Below are 22787 nucleotides of genomic sequence, written 5' to 3' on the forward strand. Positions count from 1 at the left end.
TCATCTGCTGGCTTTCAATAGCATTGACAAATATAAAAGGTAGAAGATAAACTGACTATAAAAAAAGTCACTGATGAAGTCACATGTTGCTTTGGGTTCACTGGGTGTTTTGATTTTTTGTTGAGAACCTCCATTTTTGGAAGTACACCTGTATTGTCTCTGCTCTTTTTTTTTTCCCCACAGATTTTGATGTGTCCAGAACATGAAATGGAAAGAGTAAACATGTACTGTGAAATCTGCAGACGGCCTGTTTGTCATCTTTGCAAACTGGGTGGAGGTCATGCAAACCATAAAGTAACAACCATGAGCACTGCCTACAAAACCCTTAAGGTAAAAGAAAATATAATTGCATCTGGCCTTAAGAAGGGAAAGAGTACTTCTGATGTGAGGGCAAACTCCCAGTGGATGGAAGCCAGGATGTTAGGAGACCCTGAACTAGTTTTGAGCCCTGTCATTGTGCAACATTTGTTAATGTATATATTAATGTGATATAGGGCATGTTTTAGAAACTTAACTGTTTGCTATGATGCTTGAAACATAACCCCAGAAAAGTGCTGTCAACTTATTTCAGCTAATTGTACAGCAATACAGACAATGCAGAAGGTTTAAGTAGTTAATCAACTTTACAATCTATTTTTTTTTAATATAAGTGTTCAGGTAGCTTGTGGTAGAGGACACTTGAGAAGCCCATCTGAGAAATTTGCATCTGAAGTATCTGTTGATATCTTTGTAAGTTTCTGAAGCTGCATAGCTGTTAATTTCCTAAGCAAAGCACAACAGTAAAGACTTGCAAACATCAGATTGTTATTGAAGACAGTACCTACTTCTTCTTCTTGCTTTTCTTCCTCTCTTGCTCTCAGGAGGAAAAAAAAAAAAGAAAAAAAAAAGACCAGATTAGCCCGCCTTGTGCTATTTGGCCTTCTCACTAGTTTGCAAGGTTTTTCCTGTACAACTCCTAACTCTTGCAGCTAAGGAAGCACAGGGACAAATCTGTGATTTGAACTATTAATTTTTCTAGCAACTTTTACTACAAATGAGTTAATAACTATCAGCTCCTTTCTGTAAGTTTTAATGTCTTGAAGCCTCTTTTTCCCAATCTAAGAGAGGGTGATTGGGAGCCAGCTGACACTGTTACCTCTGATCCTTAGAGCCTGTGCCAGCAGTCTCACTCACAGTTGCTTTGCAATCACTGCAGGTCACCAAGCAATTCTCCACAGGACTGCTGCTCATAACTGGTGTCATGCTGTTGTCCTTGTGGCTAGATAAACTGAGGACAAAACAGGATGACCTGTCTGTGCTGGTTGTCACTTTGTGGGAGATGCCCTATTCTTGCTGTTTTACTTCAACAGGAGAAGCTTTCAAAAGATATCAAGTACCTCATCAGTAAGGAGAGCCAGGTGAAAGCTCACATCACTCAGCTGGATCTGCTGCTGAAAGAAACAGAGGTAAGAGTGGCTTGAAGATTGTCTGGGGTTGGCCTTTGTACAGACATAGGAAGGATTCAAAACTGTTTTCAGAGAAATTGAGTTTTTCAGTTAAGTAGTAAAACAATTTTTGAACAGTTTTTGGGAGACTAAATCACACATGGTAAGACCTAGTCCTGTCAGTATGGGAAGCAGACAAAGGGAAGTTTATTTTTGTGTGCTACTGTAAATTTAAATAAAATAAAGATTACTTGATACCTTAACCAAAGTGGCTTAAACACAGGGTGTTTGTGTGATAGTGATGGTGCACTATTTACACTGTCTATTTACTTTGAGAATGTTGGAATTAAAGGCAAAACCTCCCTGCAGAAGAGTCACATACAAGCTGAAAAACACAAAGGCAGAAATTGAAGAAGCTCCTAGTACTGGTGTGTCTTGATTACAGACTGCCTCTGTGTTTTGCAGTTTCTTTTATCCAGGGCAGTATTTAGAGGTGGCACTATGGTTCAAAGGGCATACACTAGAAGTAGGGTGGTTGGGAAACGTGGAAGAGCATCTGGCTCTTGGGCATGAAGACTTCAGAGCCTAATATGTTTTTACAGTGCTTTTTCATGAGCTATCTAGACAAATGTAATGCATAACTCAAGGTGTGATCAGAGGAATACTTTCCTGCTTTTCATTCTTGTTAAAGACATCAAATGCTGACTAGCTTGGGTAGTGTACTGATCTCATTTTCAGTGCTGAATAGCATAACAAAGCTCATTAGTCTTACCTGTCAAATGGATGACTAGATTACTGTGATGTCTTGAACAACCTTAAGTATGTTTCTTAAGTAAGAGTCACAGTGATGTAGAATCTGTCTGAAATGTCTTTTGTTTGCTCCTAGTGCAACAGTGAAAGAGCTAAACAAGAAGCATCTCAGAGTTTTGAGAAATTATATTGTGTCCTGGAAGAGAAGAAATCTGCAGCTCTTAGGGCAATTGAAACTTCTAAGAATATAAGGTTGGAAAAATTGCAAACACAAGTGGAAGAATACCAAGGGCTCCTGGAAAATAATGGCCTTGTAGGATATGCTCAAGAAGTGCTTAAAGAAACGGATCCCTCCTGTTTTGTTCAAACGGCAAAACAACTTCATGTCAGGTATCTTAAATATCTTCTTTTTGAGGTGCAAGTACTGTTCCAGGATATCTGTGCAGTTGTATTCTTGGGAGATGGTCCTGATCATGTTCAGCTGGAATTCCTGCATTAGAGTGTGCCGTAGGAAACAACACTCAGGAGAGAGGAGTGCTCTTGTCCTGCTGCAATGCCTAGCCTTGTTCAGTGGGACTGCAGTGGGAGGGTAGTCTGTTTAGCTCCCTGACAAATTTCTTGTCTCAGAGATTTTATCAGGTATTTGCAAGTTAATCTAACAGGTTTCTTCTGGCTTTAGGCTCTTTGATCTTGGTGCTCTCTACTAGCACCCCACATGAGTTTTGTTCTTTGAACATAATGCTTCAAATTGTTTAAATGGTTTGCCAACTGAATGACTACCTGTTCATTATCTTTACACTGATGTACAAAATGTCTTTAAATTTGGCATTTGAGAATCTTTCTAGAGAAAATTTTTGGGTGACATCAGTAAGTACATGAAAGCAGAATTTTTTTTAAAGCAAAACCTAGCATTTTTACTTTAAGGAATGGCCCACTTGGATTGCCTTTTTTTGGTTGTGCTATTCCACTTTTGTGTTTTCAGAATCCAAAAAGCTACTGAGTCTCTGAAGAGCTTTAGGCCAGCAGCTGAAACTACTTTTGAAGACTTTGTGGTGGACACTGCCAAGCAAGAAGACATCCTTGGTGACTTGTCCTTCCATTCCAATGGTAAATTCTGAGAGCATTAGGTCTTTCTCAAGCTTTAGCTGTAAGGGCTTCTCTGGAGAAAGGCAGAACTGCACAGGGCAGCAGTTGCAGAGCTCAGTGTTATGACTTGCATTGTTCCTTCTGTCTGCACGATTCAGAAGGCATTACCTGGCAGCAGTGTTAGCTTGAGCTTTCATAAAGAAGCTAAAACGACATTTCCTTCAGTACCAGTTTGCACTGGCTTCCAAAATATTGTATTTACATCACATTCAGTCTTTCTAAAAGCTTTTTATTGCATGACAGAAAGTAATAGTTTTTAAAGCTGCCAGAAAATAAAAGGCTCAAGCCTTTCAAAGTAAAAACAGAAAATAGGGGATTTATTTAAGTGTATGAACAGAGAACCATCTTCATCTACTCCTTTTAACTGAGAGAGTCAGATTCCCCCCTTTAACAGTGCTACAGCTCAATAATGGGGTTATCTCTTGATTTAAGACAGTTTTAAGAGGTGGATGCTTTAAAATGAGTTTCCTCCCAATATAGTTTTAACCAATCCCTTTCCACCCCAATAAGGAAAAACAAATACCAGTAGATAGAAGTGAAAAAAATAACACTTTACTAAAGAATCAAAATAGCAATGGGTCAAAAGTAACTGTAACAGCTCCTGGTTACAGAGTGCTTGAAATCTCACAGGGGCACAGACAGAGTTGGAATACAGTAACAGTTTGGTTACCCAGGACTGCTTGTATGGTTAACTCCAAAACAACATGTATCTAAATTTCAATGCTTTTTTTCTCATGTGTTCCAGGTCTGGAAATACCAGAAATCAATGAAGAACAGAGCAGGATGTACAACAAAGCTCTGATCAGCTGGGAATGCCCTGGGAAGACAGATTCAGCTGATATCTATGTTCTTGAATATCATAAACTTAATAAAGAAGAGGAGAGTGTGACATGGCAGAAGACTGAAGTTTGTGGCAAGAGCAAAGTATTATCTGATCTTGATGATGACAGCAGCTATGCCTTTAGAGTTCGAGGTTACAAAGGGTCCATCTGTAGCCCTTGGAGCCGAGAAGTTATTATGAGTACTCCTCCAGCTCCAGGTATGGGGTTTTCTTACGTCCGTCAGTGTTAAGAGCTGAAAGTAGTTTCCAGTAACTCCCAGATGTCTCCTACACTGTTACCAATTTCATAAATGCTTAGAAGCACTGTTGTAGATTAAGTCAGTAACATACAGAGACTGTTAACTTGCATGACATTCCTGGTAGCCTTTAAAAGTGGCAAATTCTAATGCCTGTATAACTTAAAATGTAGTTTATAAGCACAGAAGGCCAAATACGTAATTAAGCAGATTTTTTTTTTTTGGGATACTGCTTTTCAGTTTTCAGTTTTCTTTTCGATGACAAATGCGGGTACAACAATGATCATCTCCAGCTGAACCCAAGAAGAACCTCTGTGGAAAGTAGGGCTGGACTTCCTCTGCTTCTGGGATCTGAGCGCTTGCAGGTTGGATGCTTCACAACCCTGGATTACATCATTGGTGACACTGGGATTGCCAAAGGGAAGCACTTCTGGGCTTTTAGTGTGGAAGCCTATTCATACCTGGTGAAAGTAGGAGTTGTTCCTAGCAACAAGATACAGAAATTGTTCCACAATACCCCTGATGTTATCAGTCCAAGGTAAATTGCATACTCTTGCTTTAATGCATGTTTTACATAAGGGGATGGTATTTTGAAAAGGTAAATGAAGAGCAAGTCTGTTCTCAGTACACAAGGTGAACCTAAGCAGTGAGAAGTTTGAAGGATATGGTGTAAGCAGGTTGTCCCATTATAAGCAGAAAGATGCCCTGATTATCCAGAGTCCCATTTCTTTTTGGGAAAGAAGTCAGGTTCCTGTATATGTCAGGGAATGTCAGGTAAAGCAAGAAGGTTAAAAACAAGTGTAAGATTGAAGCAATGCTTGATTATCAGTAGTAAGGCTCTGCCTTAATTCCCTTGGCATACAAGGTCTGGCAGCCTTTCAGAGGAACAGTGTTCACTGTACATATTTGTATATTTTTGTAGTAGCTGTGTCACAGTGGATTCCAAGTCACTGGCTTACCCCAGGCTACATGCTTGTGTACTGTATTGGGGTGCTACTGAGCACAAGCCAAAGTACAGTGGAAAAACCAATAAAAAGATTTCCTTCTCACAATTACAGTTGTAGCAAGCCTGGATATGTGTGGGAACTGCAGGCAGGGAGGCTATCTCCTGGGGACTCTTATTCAGAAATTTAATGAATGTTTGGCTTCTTCCTGTATAACACAGGAAAATGTATCAGCACAATCTTGAGCTGCTTAAAGCCAGATGGAGCCATTTGCAAAATGAGAAATTAGATCTAAATTTCCTGATTTCTTTTTCCTTCTCCATGTAGATATCTGCAAAGTTTTAGCTGACACAGAAACAACTGCCTCCACAAGCATCCCAAAACTGAAATCCAAAGTAGGGAATGCCACTACTGAAGAATGTGTGCTTCTCCATGTGTCTTTATCTGAGAAAAGAGGTGGAGAGAAAAGCATGTAGACTGACCAAGTATGTCTGTAGATTCTCCAGTAACAGCTGGGAAACTGTTCAGGGAAGTCTTCAGACAGAGCACTTCAAAAAAAGCCCCCAAACTTAAACCACTAAAACACTACCTTTTGTTTTGTGAATTTTACAGATACTGTAACATAGCAGCATCATGGAAAACTCATAGGACATGTTCTTGTCTGTAAGGATTGGTCATATTTGCTAAGTTACTTCTCAAGTTAACTAATTTACTGTACCTGTAGGTTCATTAATAACTGCCTAGCATAAGCACATTTAGATACATCCATTCCTTAGTAAAGCCTTCTATGGTCTTGTCCTTATTGGAGTTGTTAATTGAAGTAACACAAGTGAAATCCCACCTACTAATGCCTCTTCTTTCCTGGCTAAGGTATGTATCACTGGTATAAGCAAGGCTTGGTGGGATGAGTCCTGTGACTGGAATGCCCTGTTAGTTACAGGCTCCTCAAAGGGACAGGGGGACAGATGAGGTGGGGGTGGCACTGTCTGTCACATAGTGTCTGGAATGTATGGAGCCTGCAGCTGGCAATGCTGCAGTTCAGAACCTCTGGGTAAGGATTAAGGGACAAACAAAGTGGATGTTATTGTGGGAATCTACTACAGGCTACACAGCCAAGATGAGGATTGATGAATTATTCTTTAAGGAGCTAAGGAATATCTCTACATCAACCAAAATTGTCTTTGTAGGGCACTTCAGCGTGGCAGATGTTAACTGGGAGCACCACATAGATGATACAGGTCCAGAGGGGTCCTAAAACACCTTGGTATGGGTACTAAGGGAATCAGCTGAGAAAGGTGCTCTCCTTGATTTTTTCCTTGTCAACAGAGAGGATCTTGTGAGCAAAGTGGAGATGAACAGCCATCTTGGCCACAGCAACCATGAAGCAATTGAATTTAAAATCTCTGTTGTCAGAAAGAGAAGTGCCAGCAAAACTTCAACTCTGGACATGAGGAGAACAGATTTCAGGCTGCTGAGGGTACTAATCAGGAAAGTCCTCTGAGAGACCACTGTTGAAGGTGCTAAGGTCCATCAGTGCTGGTCACATTTTAGCGACCACCTCCTAAGGGCACAGGAGCAGGCAGCTGCAAAATGTTATAAGTCAAGCAGGCAAGACAGAAAGCTGGCTTGGGTAAGCAGAGAACTTGTAGAGCTAAGGTGAAAAAAAAAAACAAAACAGTATGGCCAATAGCAGCAAAGTTGGGCAGTGTGGGAGAAATAAAGAGATGCTGCTTGACATTTGACGGAGAAAATTTATGTGGTCAAAGCCCAACTGGAGTTGAAGCTGGCCAGAACTGTAGGGAACAATAAAAAGAGTTTCTAAAAAATACGTTACTAGCAAAAGGGAGTCAGAAATATCATTGGCCTGTTACAGGAGGAGGATGGTCACCTCACTAAAAGGGACAGAGACAAGACAGAGATGTTTAATGCTTTATTGACCTCAGTTTTCAACACCAATGGTGGCCTTTGGGGGTCCCAGAACTCAAGGACCATGACTGTGAGAATGATAAACTCCCAGCCATTCCCAAATTTTTGCAGGATTTGGTGTTCCACCTGAATCCCCATAAGTCTGTGGGGCTTGATAGGATTCATCCTAGGGTACTGAGGTGGCTGATGTCATTGTAAGACCTCTCTCATGTTTCAATGGTCTTTGGAGGTGCTAGTCAACTGGAAACTGGCAAATGTCCCAGTTTTCAAGACTGGCAGGAAAGATGATCCTGGTAACTACAGGCTTGTCAGTCTCACTTTAATGACTGGTAAATTTATGGAGAAGATTATTCTGGGAATTACTGAACAACACCTGAAGGACAGTGCAGTCATCTGGGGAAAGTCCAACTTGAAAAACTTACTTTCCTTTCATGACACTTGTAACACACTGACCTGACCAAGGGAAGCCAGTTGGTGTAATCTCTTTTGATTTCAGTAAAGCTTTTGATGCTGTGTCTCCCAGGATCCTTCTGGACAAACTATCCAGCACACATCTGGATAAACACATCATGTGATGAGTGAGCAAGTGGCTCAGGGGTCAGGCACAAGGGGTTACAGTGACTGGGGTGACACCAGACTGGTCACCTGTCACTGGGGGGCTTCCACAGGGCTCCATGCTCAGCCCTGTGCTCTTCAACAGCTTCATAAATGGCTTGGACACAGGACTGAAGGGTTACTAAGTAAGGTCAGATGATACAGAACTGGGAGGAGCAGCTGACTCCCTCAAAGGCAGGAAGGCCCTGCAGAGAGGCCTTGACAAATGAGAGGACCGGGCAGGCACCAACTGCATGAAATTCAACAAGGGCAAGTGCTGGGTTCTGCACCTGGGATGGGGCAACCCTGGGTGTACAGACAGACAGACAAATGAATGACAGGCTGGAGAGCAGAAATGAGTGCAGGAAAGGGCCCTGGGGATCCTGGTCAATGGCCAGCTGAACAGGAGCCAGCAGTGCCCTGGCAGCCAGGAGGGCCCCGTGCCTGGGAGCATCAGGCACAGCATCACAGCCGGGCAAGGGAGGGGATTGTCCTGCTCTGCTCTGCACTGGGGCAGCCTCACCTCGAGTGCTGGGGGCAGTTCTGGTGCCACAACACAAAAAAGACATTGAGCTGTTAGAGAGTGTCCAGAGGCCATGAAGATTTTGAAGGGTCTGGAGGGAAAGCCTTATAAGGAGTGACTGAAGTCACTTGGATTGCACAGACTGGGGAAGAGGAGATTGAGGGGAGCAGAGAGGCAGACACTGATCTCATCTCTTAGGTGACCATTGACAGGACCTAAGGGAATGACATAAAACTGTGTCATGAGAGGCTAAGGCTGTATATTAGAAAAAGGTTCTTCACCCAGAGGGTGGTTGGACTCTAGAGCAGGCTTCCCAGGCAAGTGGTCCCAGCACCAAGCCTGACGGAGCCTAAGAGGCATTTGGACAATGTTCTCAGGGACATTTTGTAACTCTTGGGTTGTCCTGTGCTGGGCCAGGACTTGGAATATAATGTTTTTTGTGGTTTCCTTCTAATTCAGAATATTCTGTGATTCTATGATTTTTTTACCACCCAAGATATTTGGGTGATCATGTGGTGTTGCCTATCTTACAGAAACGTTCTTCTCCTTTCACATCACTGATCCCACTTCAGCATTTGACAAAAGCACGTGGGATTTTTTTTGTGTTCCAGATGCGAGCAAGACAGCGGTCATGACAGTGGGAGTGAAGACGCTTTCTTTGACTCATTGCAACCTTGCACACTGGTCACTTTAGGCATGAAGAAGTTCTTTATCCCTGCCACACCTACTGCTCCCAAAGATCCAGCCAGCAGAATCCTTCCCCTGCCATCGTGCTTGGGCATTTGCCTGGACTGTGACAGAGGCAGGGTAGGGTTTTACGATGCAGGCCGCATGAAGTGCCTGTACGAATGTGAGGTGGATTGCTCTGGCTTGATGTACCCAGCGTTTGCTTTAATGGGCGGTGCAGCAGTGCACCTTGAGGAAGCTGTCACAGCCACGGACAGGGAGTACCACGATGACATCTAGTGCAGCAATCTCTTCCTGTTGCTGTTCTGAGTCAGAAAATGAAAGCAGAAGAATTCTACCTTAGCTTTTAGTCCTGATAAATTATATTCCACCTACGTGTTGCTCACAAGCCTCTGGCCTGTGATTCTTTAAAATAAATGGTCCAGGCGCTTCCTGCACCAGAGGAATTCTCCTGCCTTTCTTGTGATCTGTGCAATGCTGTTCTCCACAGACTTCTTTTCCTGGGGGAAGCAGGGAACAAGTCTGACTAGCAACCAAAATTTTCTTTTCAGGACTAGCAACCAAAACTTACTCTTCGGGGTAGAAATCTGCCTTTTATTTAACTTAAATCCTTACACAGTCAGTTTTGTATTTAATGAAGTCAAAGCTGACAGTGTGTGATTGCCATTCTCCTTTTAAGAAATCTGCCTAAATGCCTCTGCAGGGTTAAATACTTTCCAGTTAAACCCTGATCACCAGTTGGGCCTTTCAGCACAGAATAGCATATTAAAAATATAATATTAAAGAGGAAGAAATTAGAAATGGTGTTGAATGTTTAACTTATACGTGGAATGATGAAGGTAAACTTGAATCTGATTGCATGTTGTATACCCTTAATGTGACTGTAAGTTAAAACTCAGTTCTGACACTCATTGTCATATAGTTGGTGGCATAATGGTAAGTTTATTTATTCTTCCAGGCTTTTACTCTAAGCTATCTAAAATAAAGTGCAATTGTACCTTAAATGTCAGAATTTGGAGTCAAAAATCAGAAATGTTTGCATGTGTGAATAATGGTACCTGGTATTTAGGCAAAAGCAAGTATTAAAGAAATACCTGATTTTAAAAAAAAAGAAAATATCTAGCAGCAGCTTGGGTTTTTCTTAGTAAGAATGTTGAAAATGCATTGGTTAAGTTTTGAGACCTAATTTCTGCCTTAAAGGATGTCTCCCTTAAAATTTCAGTTCCTCTAATGTTAAAAACTGTATCACATTTGCAGAATCATAGAACTGCAGGAACAGCTTGAGTTGGAAGGGACCTTTAAAGCCCATCTAGTTCCAACCCCTCCTTGCCATGGGCAGGGACTTCTCCCACTAACCAGGTTGCTCAAAGCTGTGTTCAACCTGACCTTGAACACTTTCAGGGACGGGACATCCACCACTTCTCTGGGAAACCTTCTCCAATGTCTCACCACCCTTATTATTAGCAATCTCTTCTTTATGTCCAACCTAATCTATCATTTTTAGGTTAAAACTATTGCCCCTTGTCCTGTCTCTCCAGACCTTGGTAAAAAAGACTTCCTCCATCTTTTTAAAAAATTCTTTTTATCTATTTGCCGGGGTCGGCTGTCACTTGTCTCTGCCCCAGCACGGGAAAAGGTGGTTCTGGGCAGGCCGCGCTCTCGAAGAAGGAGTCTGGACTCTTGCTTTTCGGTCTTCAGTTGAGTTTATTGTTCCTTATCTACAAAGTTTTTCTGTCTGTCTGTCCAGCCGAGGTCTGATCAGCAAGACAGCCAAGGGCACTCTCTCCCACCCACGGGGTGGTTGTCTCTTTTATAGTGAAAACTACGTATTAGATATTTACCTTCAATTTCCAATACTTTTCACCCTTGTTGGCAAGTGTACCTTCACCATGAACCAATCCCCACATGCCAACATCATCCTGAACATGGATGCCAAGGAGAAGAAAGAAGAAGGACAGGGCACACCCAAATCCCTCCATCTTGGGACTCCTGACCCCCATGTACAGAATTCCAAACCCCTCTGTACAAGGTTCAAAACCCCCCTGTACAGTGCTCCAAAATTTTTCCCTTCACCCTGTGATTCCTACTACTATGCTACTTAAACTTTTGTGGCCTGTAATTCTTTATATAAGGTTGGCAATTTGCTCCATGAATTAAGATCGAATTTCCAGGTGTCTTTGGCTTCCTGCCAGGGTCTCCGAGCTCCTGCCAGGGCTTTGAGACATTCAGGGCATCCAGAGATGTCCTGAGCTCTGACATCTATTAATAGGCCATAATAAGGTCTTTCTGGAGCATTCTCTATGCTGAATAACTCCATCTCTTACAACATCTATACAGGACAGATGTTAACAGCCCTCTGACAATTTTTGTGCCTCTCCTTTGGAACCACTCTGTACTGGGGGCCTCAGAGGTGAACGCAGTGTGTGCAAGCACACATTGCTGGTTCATGGTCAGTTTTTCATCCATGAGGATGCCCAGGTCCTTCTGTGCAGAACTGCTCTCCATCCCCCAGTCTGTACTGATAGTGGAGATTTCCTGGATCCAGGTGCATTACCCTGTACTTGGTGAACCTCATGAGATCCACATCAACACTGGTGCCAGGACAGACCCTTGAGGGATACTGCTCAGTACTGGTTTCTGCTTGGACATTAAGCTATTGACTGTGGTTCTTTGGGTGTAGCTATTCAGCCAATTTCTTATTCGCTGAACAGTCCATCCACTTAAACCCTTCTCTTTCAAGTTTAGAGGTAAGAATCTTGTGGGGAATCTTATCAAAGGCCTTACAGAAGTCCAGGTACATGGTGTCTCTTAGCTGTTCCCTTATCCAGTGGTGCAGACAATGGGTCACAGAAGACCACTAGGTGAGTCAGGCAGTTTTTGCCCTTGGTGAACTCTTCTGGCTGTCCTTGATCTCTTGTCTTCCATAAGTTTTGACCTATCTTCCAGGAGGATCTGTTACATGATCTTACTGAGAATGGAGGTGGACTGCCTCTCTTTATAGAAACCCATGTATAAAAAAAAGTAGGGTGTGTGCATTGTTGACTTGTGGAAAAATAAGGATCTAAAGTGAAGGATGTTTCTAGTAAGTACTTGGTGCTTTCTAATTTGGGGATATGCTTTCTAATTTGGGGATATGCTTTGTAATTTGGGGATAGTGTTGCATCTTGATGAATGTGTGTGAAGTATGCTTACTAAGTACATCTATACAGCTATAGAGCTGTGAAATGGGACCTGAAAATCACAATACAGTTAAGTGAATGTAGGTCATAATGCAAACCTTTTGCAGGCTTTGCTGTCTGAACTGTTGTACAGATCTGACCTGGAGTCTTCTCTCCTAAGCCTCTGACTGTGGCCACTGTTGGAAAAAAGTGTCAGAAACAGTTGTCTATGCCATCACGAGCATGACAGCCAGAAAGGCCCAGCAAGTGCAACTTCTCGTCTGGATCTCACCTGCAAATGTTCTGTCTTGATAAGGCTGTGTGAAAGTGCACTCCACAAATTCAGTGTGAGTTGTGTGACAAACACTTTGATGTCCCAGCAGGAGGTGTGAAGTACTGGGTACCTTTTGGAATTTTCTAGTGCAGGAGAAAAGACAAACTGTCTCTTACTGGTTAGCCTTCTTAGTAATTTCTTCTGTTTTAGATAGTTATCATTATAGCCTTTAATTTCTGTCATTCCCTCCCTTTCATCTTCCCTTTTACTGGATTGAAGCCATTGCTCTCTTCTTGCCTGCTGAGGCTGACTGAACAGTCTGTCCATAAGGCACTCTGTTGCTGTAAAGGATTACAAAGTTTTGTGTTTTCCTTCTTCTTGTAGTCCTAAAACCATAATTGTCTTTTATTTGGTTGATACCCAATACCATGTTCATGATGAAGCTTCTTCTGCAGCATTTTTCATGCAGTGTTTTCCCCACCTGGTGTGCTGTTTTGCATTTGTTTATGTTGATAATGCTTGTTTACCTAGTCACTAAGTTCTGAGGGCCTTTTGCAGCTCTTCAGTCACTTCTAGACTTGGATGTTCCCCAGTAGCTTAACTGGAAACACAAACATGCCCATGTTTTTGTTTGTTTGCTTTTCCAGGTCTTGGAGCAAACTAAGTTGTAGTGAGACTCAGAAGATCTCTCTGCTGTTAAGATTTTTTGTTCCTTCCACTTCTTTTCCCCCTCCAATATTTATTAAACCCCAAGCCAAGCACTGAAAACTCTTACATTAGTATACTCTGTTGAGTATGTGAGTCATGATCTTACGTGTGAGTGCAGCAGTCAGAGAGTGCCAGGAGAAAGTATTCTCACTTCAGTAGCTGTAACTTATCTACCACACCAAGAATCTGCTTAGGGCTGTTGGTTGTAGGGCTGAACTTTCTTTTCCAGACCAAATCTTCTTCCACAGATAGATGTTTCATTTTTGATTCCTTTGTTTCAGAAACTGGTCTAAATTAGAGCCTTTGTGTCATGGCTAGCCCTCCAAATTCCACATTTAGATTTTTTATAAGCATCTAGATTTGTATCACCGAACCTTTTGTTACTTTATGGAAATATTTGTAAATGGAACACTGTATTGCAGATATGAAGACAGTGTCTCAGACTCAATAATGTAAAAAAAGATTACTGGTTTGAGACTGTAGAAGTAAGAAATTCAGAATTTACGGGCTTTTTCTATTGGAGTTTCAAATTCATTTAACATGTCTTCTGCTATGCAATTACTTACTGTACTGGACAGAAACTGATGCTACTTTAAACATTTACCTTTTGATATGTCTGTTTGTATTTATCTCAGTCTGAATTTAAAAATTGATTTGGCTTTTGGTGTTACTTGAATACTTAGTATGTATTCCAGACAGTACTATTTGGTGCTTACTCCAGCTTATTAAATAAAAAACACACTGTCAAGAGGCACTGACAACACGCTGTGATATTTTTTCCACTACCATGGAAATGTCAACTTTCAGAAATACAGTTCAGCAGTACTTGCCTATCCAGACAATTATTTTTTTCAAGTTTCTCCCTATGAAACAGCACTTTACAATGTAGACTAAGCTAAAAATGGTGTGGTATTGTGTGGATCTTTGTGCAATATAGCTGTTTGGTGACTATGGTGTGACTTGCAAAGCTTCATACAGGTGTGAATCGTGTAGACACTTTTTAGATACCTAAAGCTTTAACAGAAAGGCCTTGTTTGAAAATATTCTGAAATGTAAAAGTGATGTCTTGGTTTTTTTTCAATAAAAGCTGAAATACATTATCTTAGTCATTCACATTATTACATCCCAGCTCCTAAGTATCCTGGTTGAAATAACTTTTCCTACAAAACATGACAATAGGTGACCTGTGGGGAGAAAGCATTTCTTTGGTTCTCAATTGTGCTCATATACCCATACCCTGATTTTAGGAGGACTAAAGAGTAGTTTGGACTGACTGCCAGGCTTTTATTTAAGATGCTGATGTTAGGAACTTGACTGCCTGAGCCTCCCTCCCTAGAGAGGGAAGGAAAATGTGCATCGTGAAGAAACTTGGCTCTTGAGCATTTTTAAGGGAACCTACCCTTTTCCTAGCAGAGGAAGCAGATGCTGCTTACCTCTTCAACCTGTACAGCTCTGCCAAATAACCTCAGGTTGGTGGACCTGCCCGACTCTTCAGTTCTGATTAAATCTGCATTCCTTGTTCCCTTCAATGTTTACACTAGTTGATGCTGTTGTTTGCAGGATGTTTTAAAATTCCCACTTCTGGTGGTTGTTGCCTTCAGGTCAGCTGCATGTGCATGTGGGAGCAAGAGAGGCTGTATCCACAGGAAATCTCCCATGAGCTGTGCCAGTGCAGGTGAAACAGCCAATATGTAGGTATGTATGCTCTAGGAGAGGCACACTGATAACTCCTGTGAAAGCAGGAGTGTTGAAACCAAGAGCAGTATTCTGCTGAATTTTCACAGAATCACAGAACAGTTAAGATGTGTAGGGACCTCTGGAGATCATCTAGTCCAACACCCCTGCCAAGGCAGAGTCACTGGTCATGGTTTAGGAATGATGTTCCTCACTTAAGTGTTCCCATGGAAACGGCCCATACATGTGCTGCTTTTCCCCTTCCCCACTGTGGCTGGAGAAGAAGGATGGAGAGGAGAATTGGAGGCACAAACAGGTAAAGATCACAGGTTGAGATAAGGAGAATTTACTAGGAAAAAAACAATGAAATAAGAAAATGAACAGCAACAACAGCAATACTAATAACAGAGTATACAAGACAGGTGGATAATTGACATGGGATTGCTCAGCACATGGAAGCCGGTGCCACCTGAAGGCACACCCGGCACACCTCGGTGAAACACCACACACCCCTCTATCCCCACTGCGCAGGGCATGAGCTGGTATAGAATAACCTGGCTGTGCCACTCATGGCTGCTGCAAAAGTTAACTGCCCTGGGTGGAACCAGGACCTTCACCCAGAGCCAGGGAGAACGGGAGCACTTCCAGATGGGTTTTGAATGTCTGCAGTGATGAAGACTCCAAAACCTCGCTGGGCAGCCTGTTCCAGTGGTTTCCCAGTCTCAGTTGAAGTTTTTCCTCATGTTAACATGGAACTTCTTGTGTTTGATTTTATGGCCATTATTTCTTGTCCTGTCACTGGGCACCACTGAAAAGAGTTTGGCACCATCCTTTTGACTCCCACATCTGAGATGTTTGGATTTATGAGGTCCCCTCTCAGTCTTCTCTGCTGTGGACTAAACAGGCCCAGCTCCTGCAGTCTCTCCTTGTGAGGGAGATGCTCCAGACCCTCAATCATCTTTGTGGCCCCTGCTGAACACTCTCCACTAGCTCCTTGTTCTTGTACTGAGAAACTGGACACAACTGCAGATGTGGCCTCACTAGGGCTGAGTAGAGAGGTAGGAACACCTCCCTACTGACATGCTGGCAGCACTCTTCCTGAGGCAGGATCCCATTAGCCCTCCAGACCACAAGGGCACTGCCGGCTCATGGTCAACTTGTCATTTACGAAGATTCACAGGTGCTTCTCCACAGAGCTGCCCTCCAATAGGTCAGCCCTCAACCTGTACTGGTACTCGGGGTTATTCCTCCCCTGTTGTAGTATACTTGCCCTTGCTGAACCTCACTAGGTTTCTCTCCAGCCTACAAAGGACTCAATGAATGGCAGCACAGCCTTCTGACACATCAGCCCCAGTTTCATATCATCAGCAAACTTGTTGAGGGTGCCTTATACACCTTTGTTCACATCAATGATAAATAAGTTGAACAAGGCTGGATCCAGTACTGACCCCTGGGGAATGCTACAGACCACAGGCCTCCAACCAAATTCTACTCCACTGACCCTCTGAGCTCTGACATTCAGCCAATTCTCCTTCACTGTCCAGTCCCCCCATGCACATTTTCTGAGCTTACATACAAGGATGTTATAGGAGACAGTGTCAAAAGCCCTGAAGCCAAGGTAGACAGCATCCATGGCTCCCCTCACCAACTCATCCTGCCATGCCATCTCAGAAGGCCATCAGACTGGTCAAGCATGATTTCCTCTTGGTATATCCAAACTGACTACTCTTGATCACCTTTTCTTTTACATGCTTGATGATGAACCACCATTCTTCTAGAAAGATTTGTTCTATCACCTTTTCAGGGAGGGAGGTGAAGCTGACTGGCTGGTAAGTTTCCTGTGTACTCCCTTTTTGAAGATGGGGTAACATTGGTCTTTCTCCACTTATCAGGGACCATTCCTTTCTCCACCATTTTTCAAAGATGATGGAGAGTATCTTAACAGCGATATCTGCAAGCTCCCTCAGCTACTAACCCTCTTTGACCATGGGGAAATCTTCCTTTTTCCAGCATTCCTCTCTTAACTCTGAGGTCTGGGATTTCTTAAGAGTTGGCCTCAGCAGTAAAGATGGAGGCAAAGGCAGGCAGTAATTCTTCCTGACCTGTGTCTTCTGTCACTAGGACACCCATGTGGTTCAGCAGCAGCCCCACATTTTCCATAATGTTATTTTTGCTGCTGATGTACTTGCAGAAGCCCTTCTTGTTGTCCTTGATAACCCTTGCCAGATTCAAGTGGACCTTTTCTTATTGCATCCCTGCATATTCCAATAATGTTCTCCCATGTGGCCTGTCCCTTTTCCTACATTCCATAAATATTGTGGGGTGTTTTTGTTAATATTATTGTTTTCAAAATCGTTGGTATTGTACCCCTCCCCCTCCCCTGAAGCATTGGTTTAGTCCCAGCTGTCAGTCCTCCCTCATACCTACCCCTTTTTCCAGAGATTTCCCTGTCAATTTTGTATCCTTCGATGCCTCATTGGTTTAGTTAAAGTGTTCCCCTCCCCTGCAACTTCCTATTGGTTTAAATGTTGTAATCTGTGCCTTGTGTTCCACCCAAGTCCCTTTGTTATTGGTTTCCTACCCTAAACTTAACCCCTGTGTCCCTTAAAACCCACTGGCCTGACCTTGTGCGTGGTCCTTGCATCTGTTTTATGTTGGGGTTGTGGGTGCTTTTTTTTCACCCTTATGGTTTAATAAATGATCCTGGGATAAACAATCAAGTCCCATCCTGCTTTTCTATGCTGATCCTTTGGCGACTGCTTAGGAGGTTCAGGGTCCTGGGGGAGGTGTCGCACCCCCGTCAAGCACATAACACTGAGTGCACTGAGACATATAAATTGCTGTCTTCTGTTTGAGATGAACTAGAAGCTTCTTGCTCATCCATTCAGGTCTCTTGCTCACTTTGCTTGAATTTTTTATGATGGGGACACAAGTCTGCTTGGAGGACGTGATGCTTGAGTATTGACCAGTCTTTTGGACCCCCTTGTCTTCTAGAGCCCTAACCCGTGCTCCTCTTTGAAGAGGGTGAAGTTAGCTCTCCACAAGTTTGGAGTTCTAGTCCTTACTGCTTTGCTTCCTCCATGAAGGATCCTGAGTCCACCATCACATGGCCACTATAGATGAGACTGTTTTCAGCTTTCTTATCTGTGACCAGTCCCTCCTGATTTGTTAGTAAAAGGTCCAGCAACATACTTTTCCTTCTTGGGTCCTGTTTCATTTCCATCAAAAAGTTACTGTAAGTGGTCAACTTCACGGACTGGCTGTGCTGAGCCATGTTGCCCTTCCAACAGTATCAAGGTGTTTGAAGACCCCCAGGAAAATCAGGGTCTGTGACTGTGAGGCTTTTTCCATCTGCCCACAGAAAGCCTCATCAACTTCCTTCTGATCAGGTGGCGTGCAGCAACCACCCACAACAGTGTCACCCTTGTCAGCCTGTCCCTTAATTCTTACCCATAAATTCTCAGCTTGTTCAGCTACTCCTGGAAAGTGCTCAATACATTCCTGGTGTTCCCTCACTTAAGGAGCAATGCCATGACCTCGCCATGCTGAGCTGTCCTTTCTATAAAGTACACAGCCATCCATGACAATGTTCCAGTAATGCGAGCAGTGATATCAAGGCCCTGCTTAGGTTTCTAGGGTTTTTTTACTCCCCATGCTGTGTGCATTTGGGTACAGGCATTTTAGAGATGTGGCGCAGCATCCAGGTTCTCTAGAAGGGATTTACCAAAGCCATATACACCTTGATGTGGTTAGCTCTATGGTTCTCGGTTTGAGAGGCAGCAAGGGAGATTTGTCACTGCACTGGCTCCCCAGGAGGAAGCAGTGGCAGGAGCACTGCCACTTCAGACAGAACACATCCCCTGCCCTCAGTCCTTCCATATAAAGCCTATCTCACCAAATTGACCAGCCTGCTGCCAAAGATTCTCTTGCCCCTTTTAGACAGGTGATTCCTGTTTCTCCCTGATAGGTTATCATCATTAAAGTACAACCCATTGACATAAAACCCAAAAACTCTTTGATGGCACCAGTCATGAAGCCAGATCTTCATCAGCACTATGGGTCTGCTTCTCTATTTCCTTCTCTGTATCTTTCTATCTTTTTCTCTTCTGTCTCTTATTTCTTCAGCTGGAGGCATAGATGAGAAGAGGACTTGGGCACTAATATTTCCCCCTGCCTCACCAGGACTTTACAGCTTTCTTTGATCCTGCCTATTTTTTGGTTTGCAGTGTCATTTGCACCCACATGAAATAGTAGTGGCTGCTTGGCAAGTTGTGCTGCTCTCTAGGCAGCATCACGGATCTTAGCCCCTCGTTGGCAGCACAGGTCCTCTGTCTCTCCATCAGGCTGGCAGCTGGGGGCCTGCAGTGCCCCTTAACAGAGAGCTGCCCACTATGAGTAAGCTTTTTATTTGACTTTATTGACTATTTGTTATTCTCCAATATGTTGTTCAAAGGTATAAACGACATGTTTGTTTTTTGACTGAAATGTTGTAAAACAGACAGAAGAGTGTCTGAGGGAAGCATTTGAAAAGGGCTGTGGAGAATATTTTGAGTATCCCACCAGCACATGAATGCAGAGCTGTATGGTGCTTTCCAGAGTGTTTGCCATCAGGGAAAACCTGAGATGGTTTGTGGTCTTTGGCTCAGTTGCTGCTCACAACCAAGTGCCTGAAAGCCTACTCTGAGTTTCAGAAAAACAAATGGTTCATCTGTGTGAGAGAGAATTTCAGTTTGCACTGAAGTCTCAAATTAGAAAGAAGTGGCTTTGATTTTGCCTGAAGGATATTTCTAGCTCCTTGGCAAAATAGTAAGGCTTTTTGTGTATTTATTCTCCAACTATAAACATTGCACTGAGAAAATCCAAGTTAGCCTGAAAGAATCCATTTGCTTTAGCAAGCCTGCCTGGTTTCATAGGCTTAGTCCTTGTTCTTAACCCTTTTATTCCTCCTGTCTCCCATAAGACATTTTTATGGGAGAAGTGGGGGGCTTAAACACTATTAAAAATAACTTGTCTCAAAAATTATTTTTTTTCCTGTCTGTTTGTGAAATTCTTTTTCTCTTTTGCTCTATCATAGCTGGTTTCCCGTTCTTTTCTCAGACCCGAAAACAACTAAAACAGCGGTATTCTGCTCCTTTGTTCACTTTGACTGATGAAGAAAGAAAAAAAAAATACAGGGCTATATTTAAACTAGATGAAGGTGGGGAGAAAGTGCCCTACGTAGAAGAGAAAACTTTCAATTTGGTAGGGAAAAAAAAAAAAGGAAAGAAGGACAAGTATTTTCAGAAGACATGAAAAATAATAATTTTCTTCCTTGGACTCTATGAGTGACCATTCTGCATTGGTGGTTGAGCAGGGAAGGCAGTCATGCAGGCAGAGGAGGCTCCCACCGGTGCTGCTAAACATGGACAGCCCACAATACAACTTGGCATATTGTCCAGAACTGTTTCTGGGGTGGGTCAGGCACTGCAACCTGGTGGGCTAAAACAGGGGAACATTCCGTTTCTTCCTATATGGTATAATGTGCAAGTGGCTTTGCTTCTGTCTAAACTTGAATAAAAAGATTATATTTAAATTGTCTGTGTGTCACTTGATTTAAAAGATATTCATCTCCAACAAAAACATTGTCTCCATATCTATCCATCCTTTTTTAAAAAGAGAACTGTGGTATAACTTTTAAGTAGTAGTATTTTTAGCAATCTAATTTGAGTCATCATGCTTTGCTATACAGCATGCCAGAAAACCACCATAACTAAACTGGTGGAAGAAAAAAGCTTGAGAAATAATCTCATAAATACTCCTTCAAAACCAAGGTGAGCAATAAATGAAGGCTGAAAAGTGAGAATTCATTTGAGAAATCATTTCATAACAGAATTGCTGGGATTTAAACTAAGTACATGGCTAAAAAAAGCTAATGTAATTTCTCATAGAACCTGCCTCTATATATATCTTGGGTATATGTGCTTGTTTTCGTGCTTAAGTGCATGTATCTTTTTTTCTGGAAAGTTGCTTGACTACTCATGACATTTTTAGGAAAGTCAGAAGACAGTGGGACTTACTTAAATAATCCTGATAATTGTTCTTAGGCCCATCTTAGTCAAAATTGTGCATATTGCTTGACCGAGTGTGCTCACTGCAGCCAGGTATTTACACACAGGATGTTTCTTTTCTTTTCTCACCTGGGAGTGAAGAGGGTGAAGGGACAGTCTACTTGAGACTGCACCTGGGTCAGTGCATCACCTCCACCTGTGAACATTAAACCAAAAGAAGATGTGAAGATGTGGCATTGTACCCAGTGGAGCTGACAGGATTACTTTTTCTCACTTGTTTTCTCACCAGACACTCTTTCAGCTCCCATGCTGCCGTTTCTTGGGAGTAATAAGACTCTAGAGTTGTGAGTGATGTTAGGGAGCACCTTTCAAGCCCAGTTCCTGTGTATCTCTAACCTGGCAGAAATTCTCTGTGGCCATGTCCACAGGATGAACATTCTTTGTGGGCTGCATGGGAGCTAACTAGGAAAGGAAACAGGTTTCCCACAGGCATTCGAAACTTGAGCTCAATTTGTCACTTCTTTCCCTATTTAGAAGATCCTATAAATCAGATGCCTCCTGATACTCCAGGGTATTTATGCAGGTGTGAATTAATTCATGCCTGTTTTATTGTGGCTTTTTCCTGCTTCCACAGGGAAACAGGAAAACAAACCCTTACATAAAGTAAATGTAACCCAAAGTGTTAATTTATTTTTTTTTTTTACAATGACAATACAGATCCTTTTAGAGACTCACTGATACACAAAAATAAGGATGAAAAAGGATACGACTGGGACTTACTATAAAAAAAACCCCCACATATAGTACTAGGTTTGTACTATTTTGATTTTATTTCAGAGCCTCTCATTTTTTTTCCAGACATAAAAGAGGATGAGAAATGTATTTCCAAGACACTAGAGAGAAAAGTAGGATTTTTGTATGTAAATTACATTTGTTGTCCAAATACCACAAATCCCTTCCAAACTCAGTTTTTTTTTTTTTTTTTTTTTTTTTTTTTTTTTTTTTTTTTTTTTTTTGTTTTGTTTTTTTTTCTTTATGCAGTTTATTTTGTGGGGCTGCATGGAGGCAGGCTGGCCAGCTCTAACCCAATCGAGTTCCCCATGCACTAGCCAGGCACCTGTGCACGTGGCAGGCACAGCACCCACAATGGTGCCTTACTGCTCCGAATCAAGGGGCAATAACATTCAACATACAAAATCGTGGTGTAAATATATTCAAGAGTAACTGAGTATGAGTTTATCTTCCAGCACCCCTTTTTTGACTTGCTGTGAGAGCAGTGAGTACAACAGGACACACTGTCTTATTAAGCCTTTCCACAGGGCCCTGACATGTTTTTTGTTGGGTCTCGGATGCTGATTTTGGAGCAGAGTGAGCCCTGGCCTCTTACCCTGGTTGCTTGTGCTCTGCTGTCCATGTGGAGGGATGGCCACTGTCCCTCAGAGTTTCGGCTCTGCCTGCTCAGGAGTCTGGGATCCCTCTGTTGTTATTAACAATGAGGTTTTGCCAGTGTATGAAAACTCCTCAAGGTGCCCTGGTGTGATCCTCTGCTCCCGGACACCTGCCTGGGCTAGCTCCAAGTTCACTGCAGTAAAGCCAATTGTGTACTGGTGAGCCTGGAACACATAATAGGGCAGCAAGGAAGAATGCTGAAATATTTTAAAGAATGCGTAGTCAAAAATTTTTGATGGATAAGCAGAAGCAAAAATAGTTAGGAGAGATGGGCTATCTGTTTTCACAGCAACCATCAGCAGTTTTTCCTGGGAGACAGGCTGACCTTTCTTTGTTCTGCTTCATGTACAGTCAGTGTGTGCTTTGCTTTGTGCAATCTGCAATCTCACAAGTACCCATTTACTTC

General features: G+C 42.5%; 1 protein-coding gene across 5 annotated transcripts in view; it reads left to right on the forward strand.

The window, feature by feature from the left end:
* The window catches only part of TRIM36 (tripartite motif containing 36), a 31909-nt gene extending 21155 nt beyond the window's left edge, over positions 1–10754 (forward strand). For all 5 annotated transcript variants that reach the window (XM_039733120.1, XM_039733121.1, XM_039733124.1 and 2 more), the window contains 7 exons: positions 184–330; positions 1350–1445; positions 2311–2564; positions 3157–3281; positions 4066–4359; positions 4638–4935; positions 8996–10754. In XM_039733120.1, the coding sequence (XP_039589054.1) occupies positions 184–330; positions 1350–1445; positions 2311–2564; positions 3157–3281; positions 4066–4359; positions 4638–4935; positions 8996–9350 (1569 nt within the window). In that variant the 3' untranslated portion in view covers positions 9351–10754. The remainder of the gene's footprint in view (positions 1–183; positions 331–1349; positions 1446–2310; positions 2565–3156; positions 3282–4065; positions 4360–4637; positions 4936–8995) is intronic.
* Positions 10755–22787: the final 12033 nt, after the last annotated feature.

The sequence above is a fragment of the Passer montanus genome, unplaced genomic scaffold (assembly GCF_014805655.1).
Source record: "Passer montanus isolate IOZ18808 unplaced genomic scaffold, ASM1480565v1 scaffold83, whole genome shotgun sequence".
Taxonomy (NCBI): domain Eukaryota; kingdom Metazoa; phylum Chordata; class Aves; order Passeriformes; family Passeridae; genus Passer; species Passer montanus.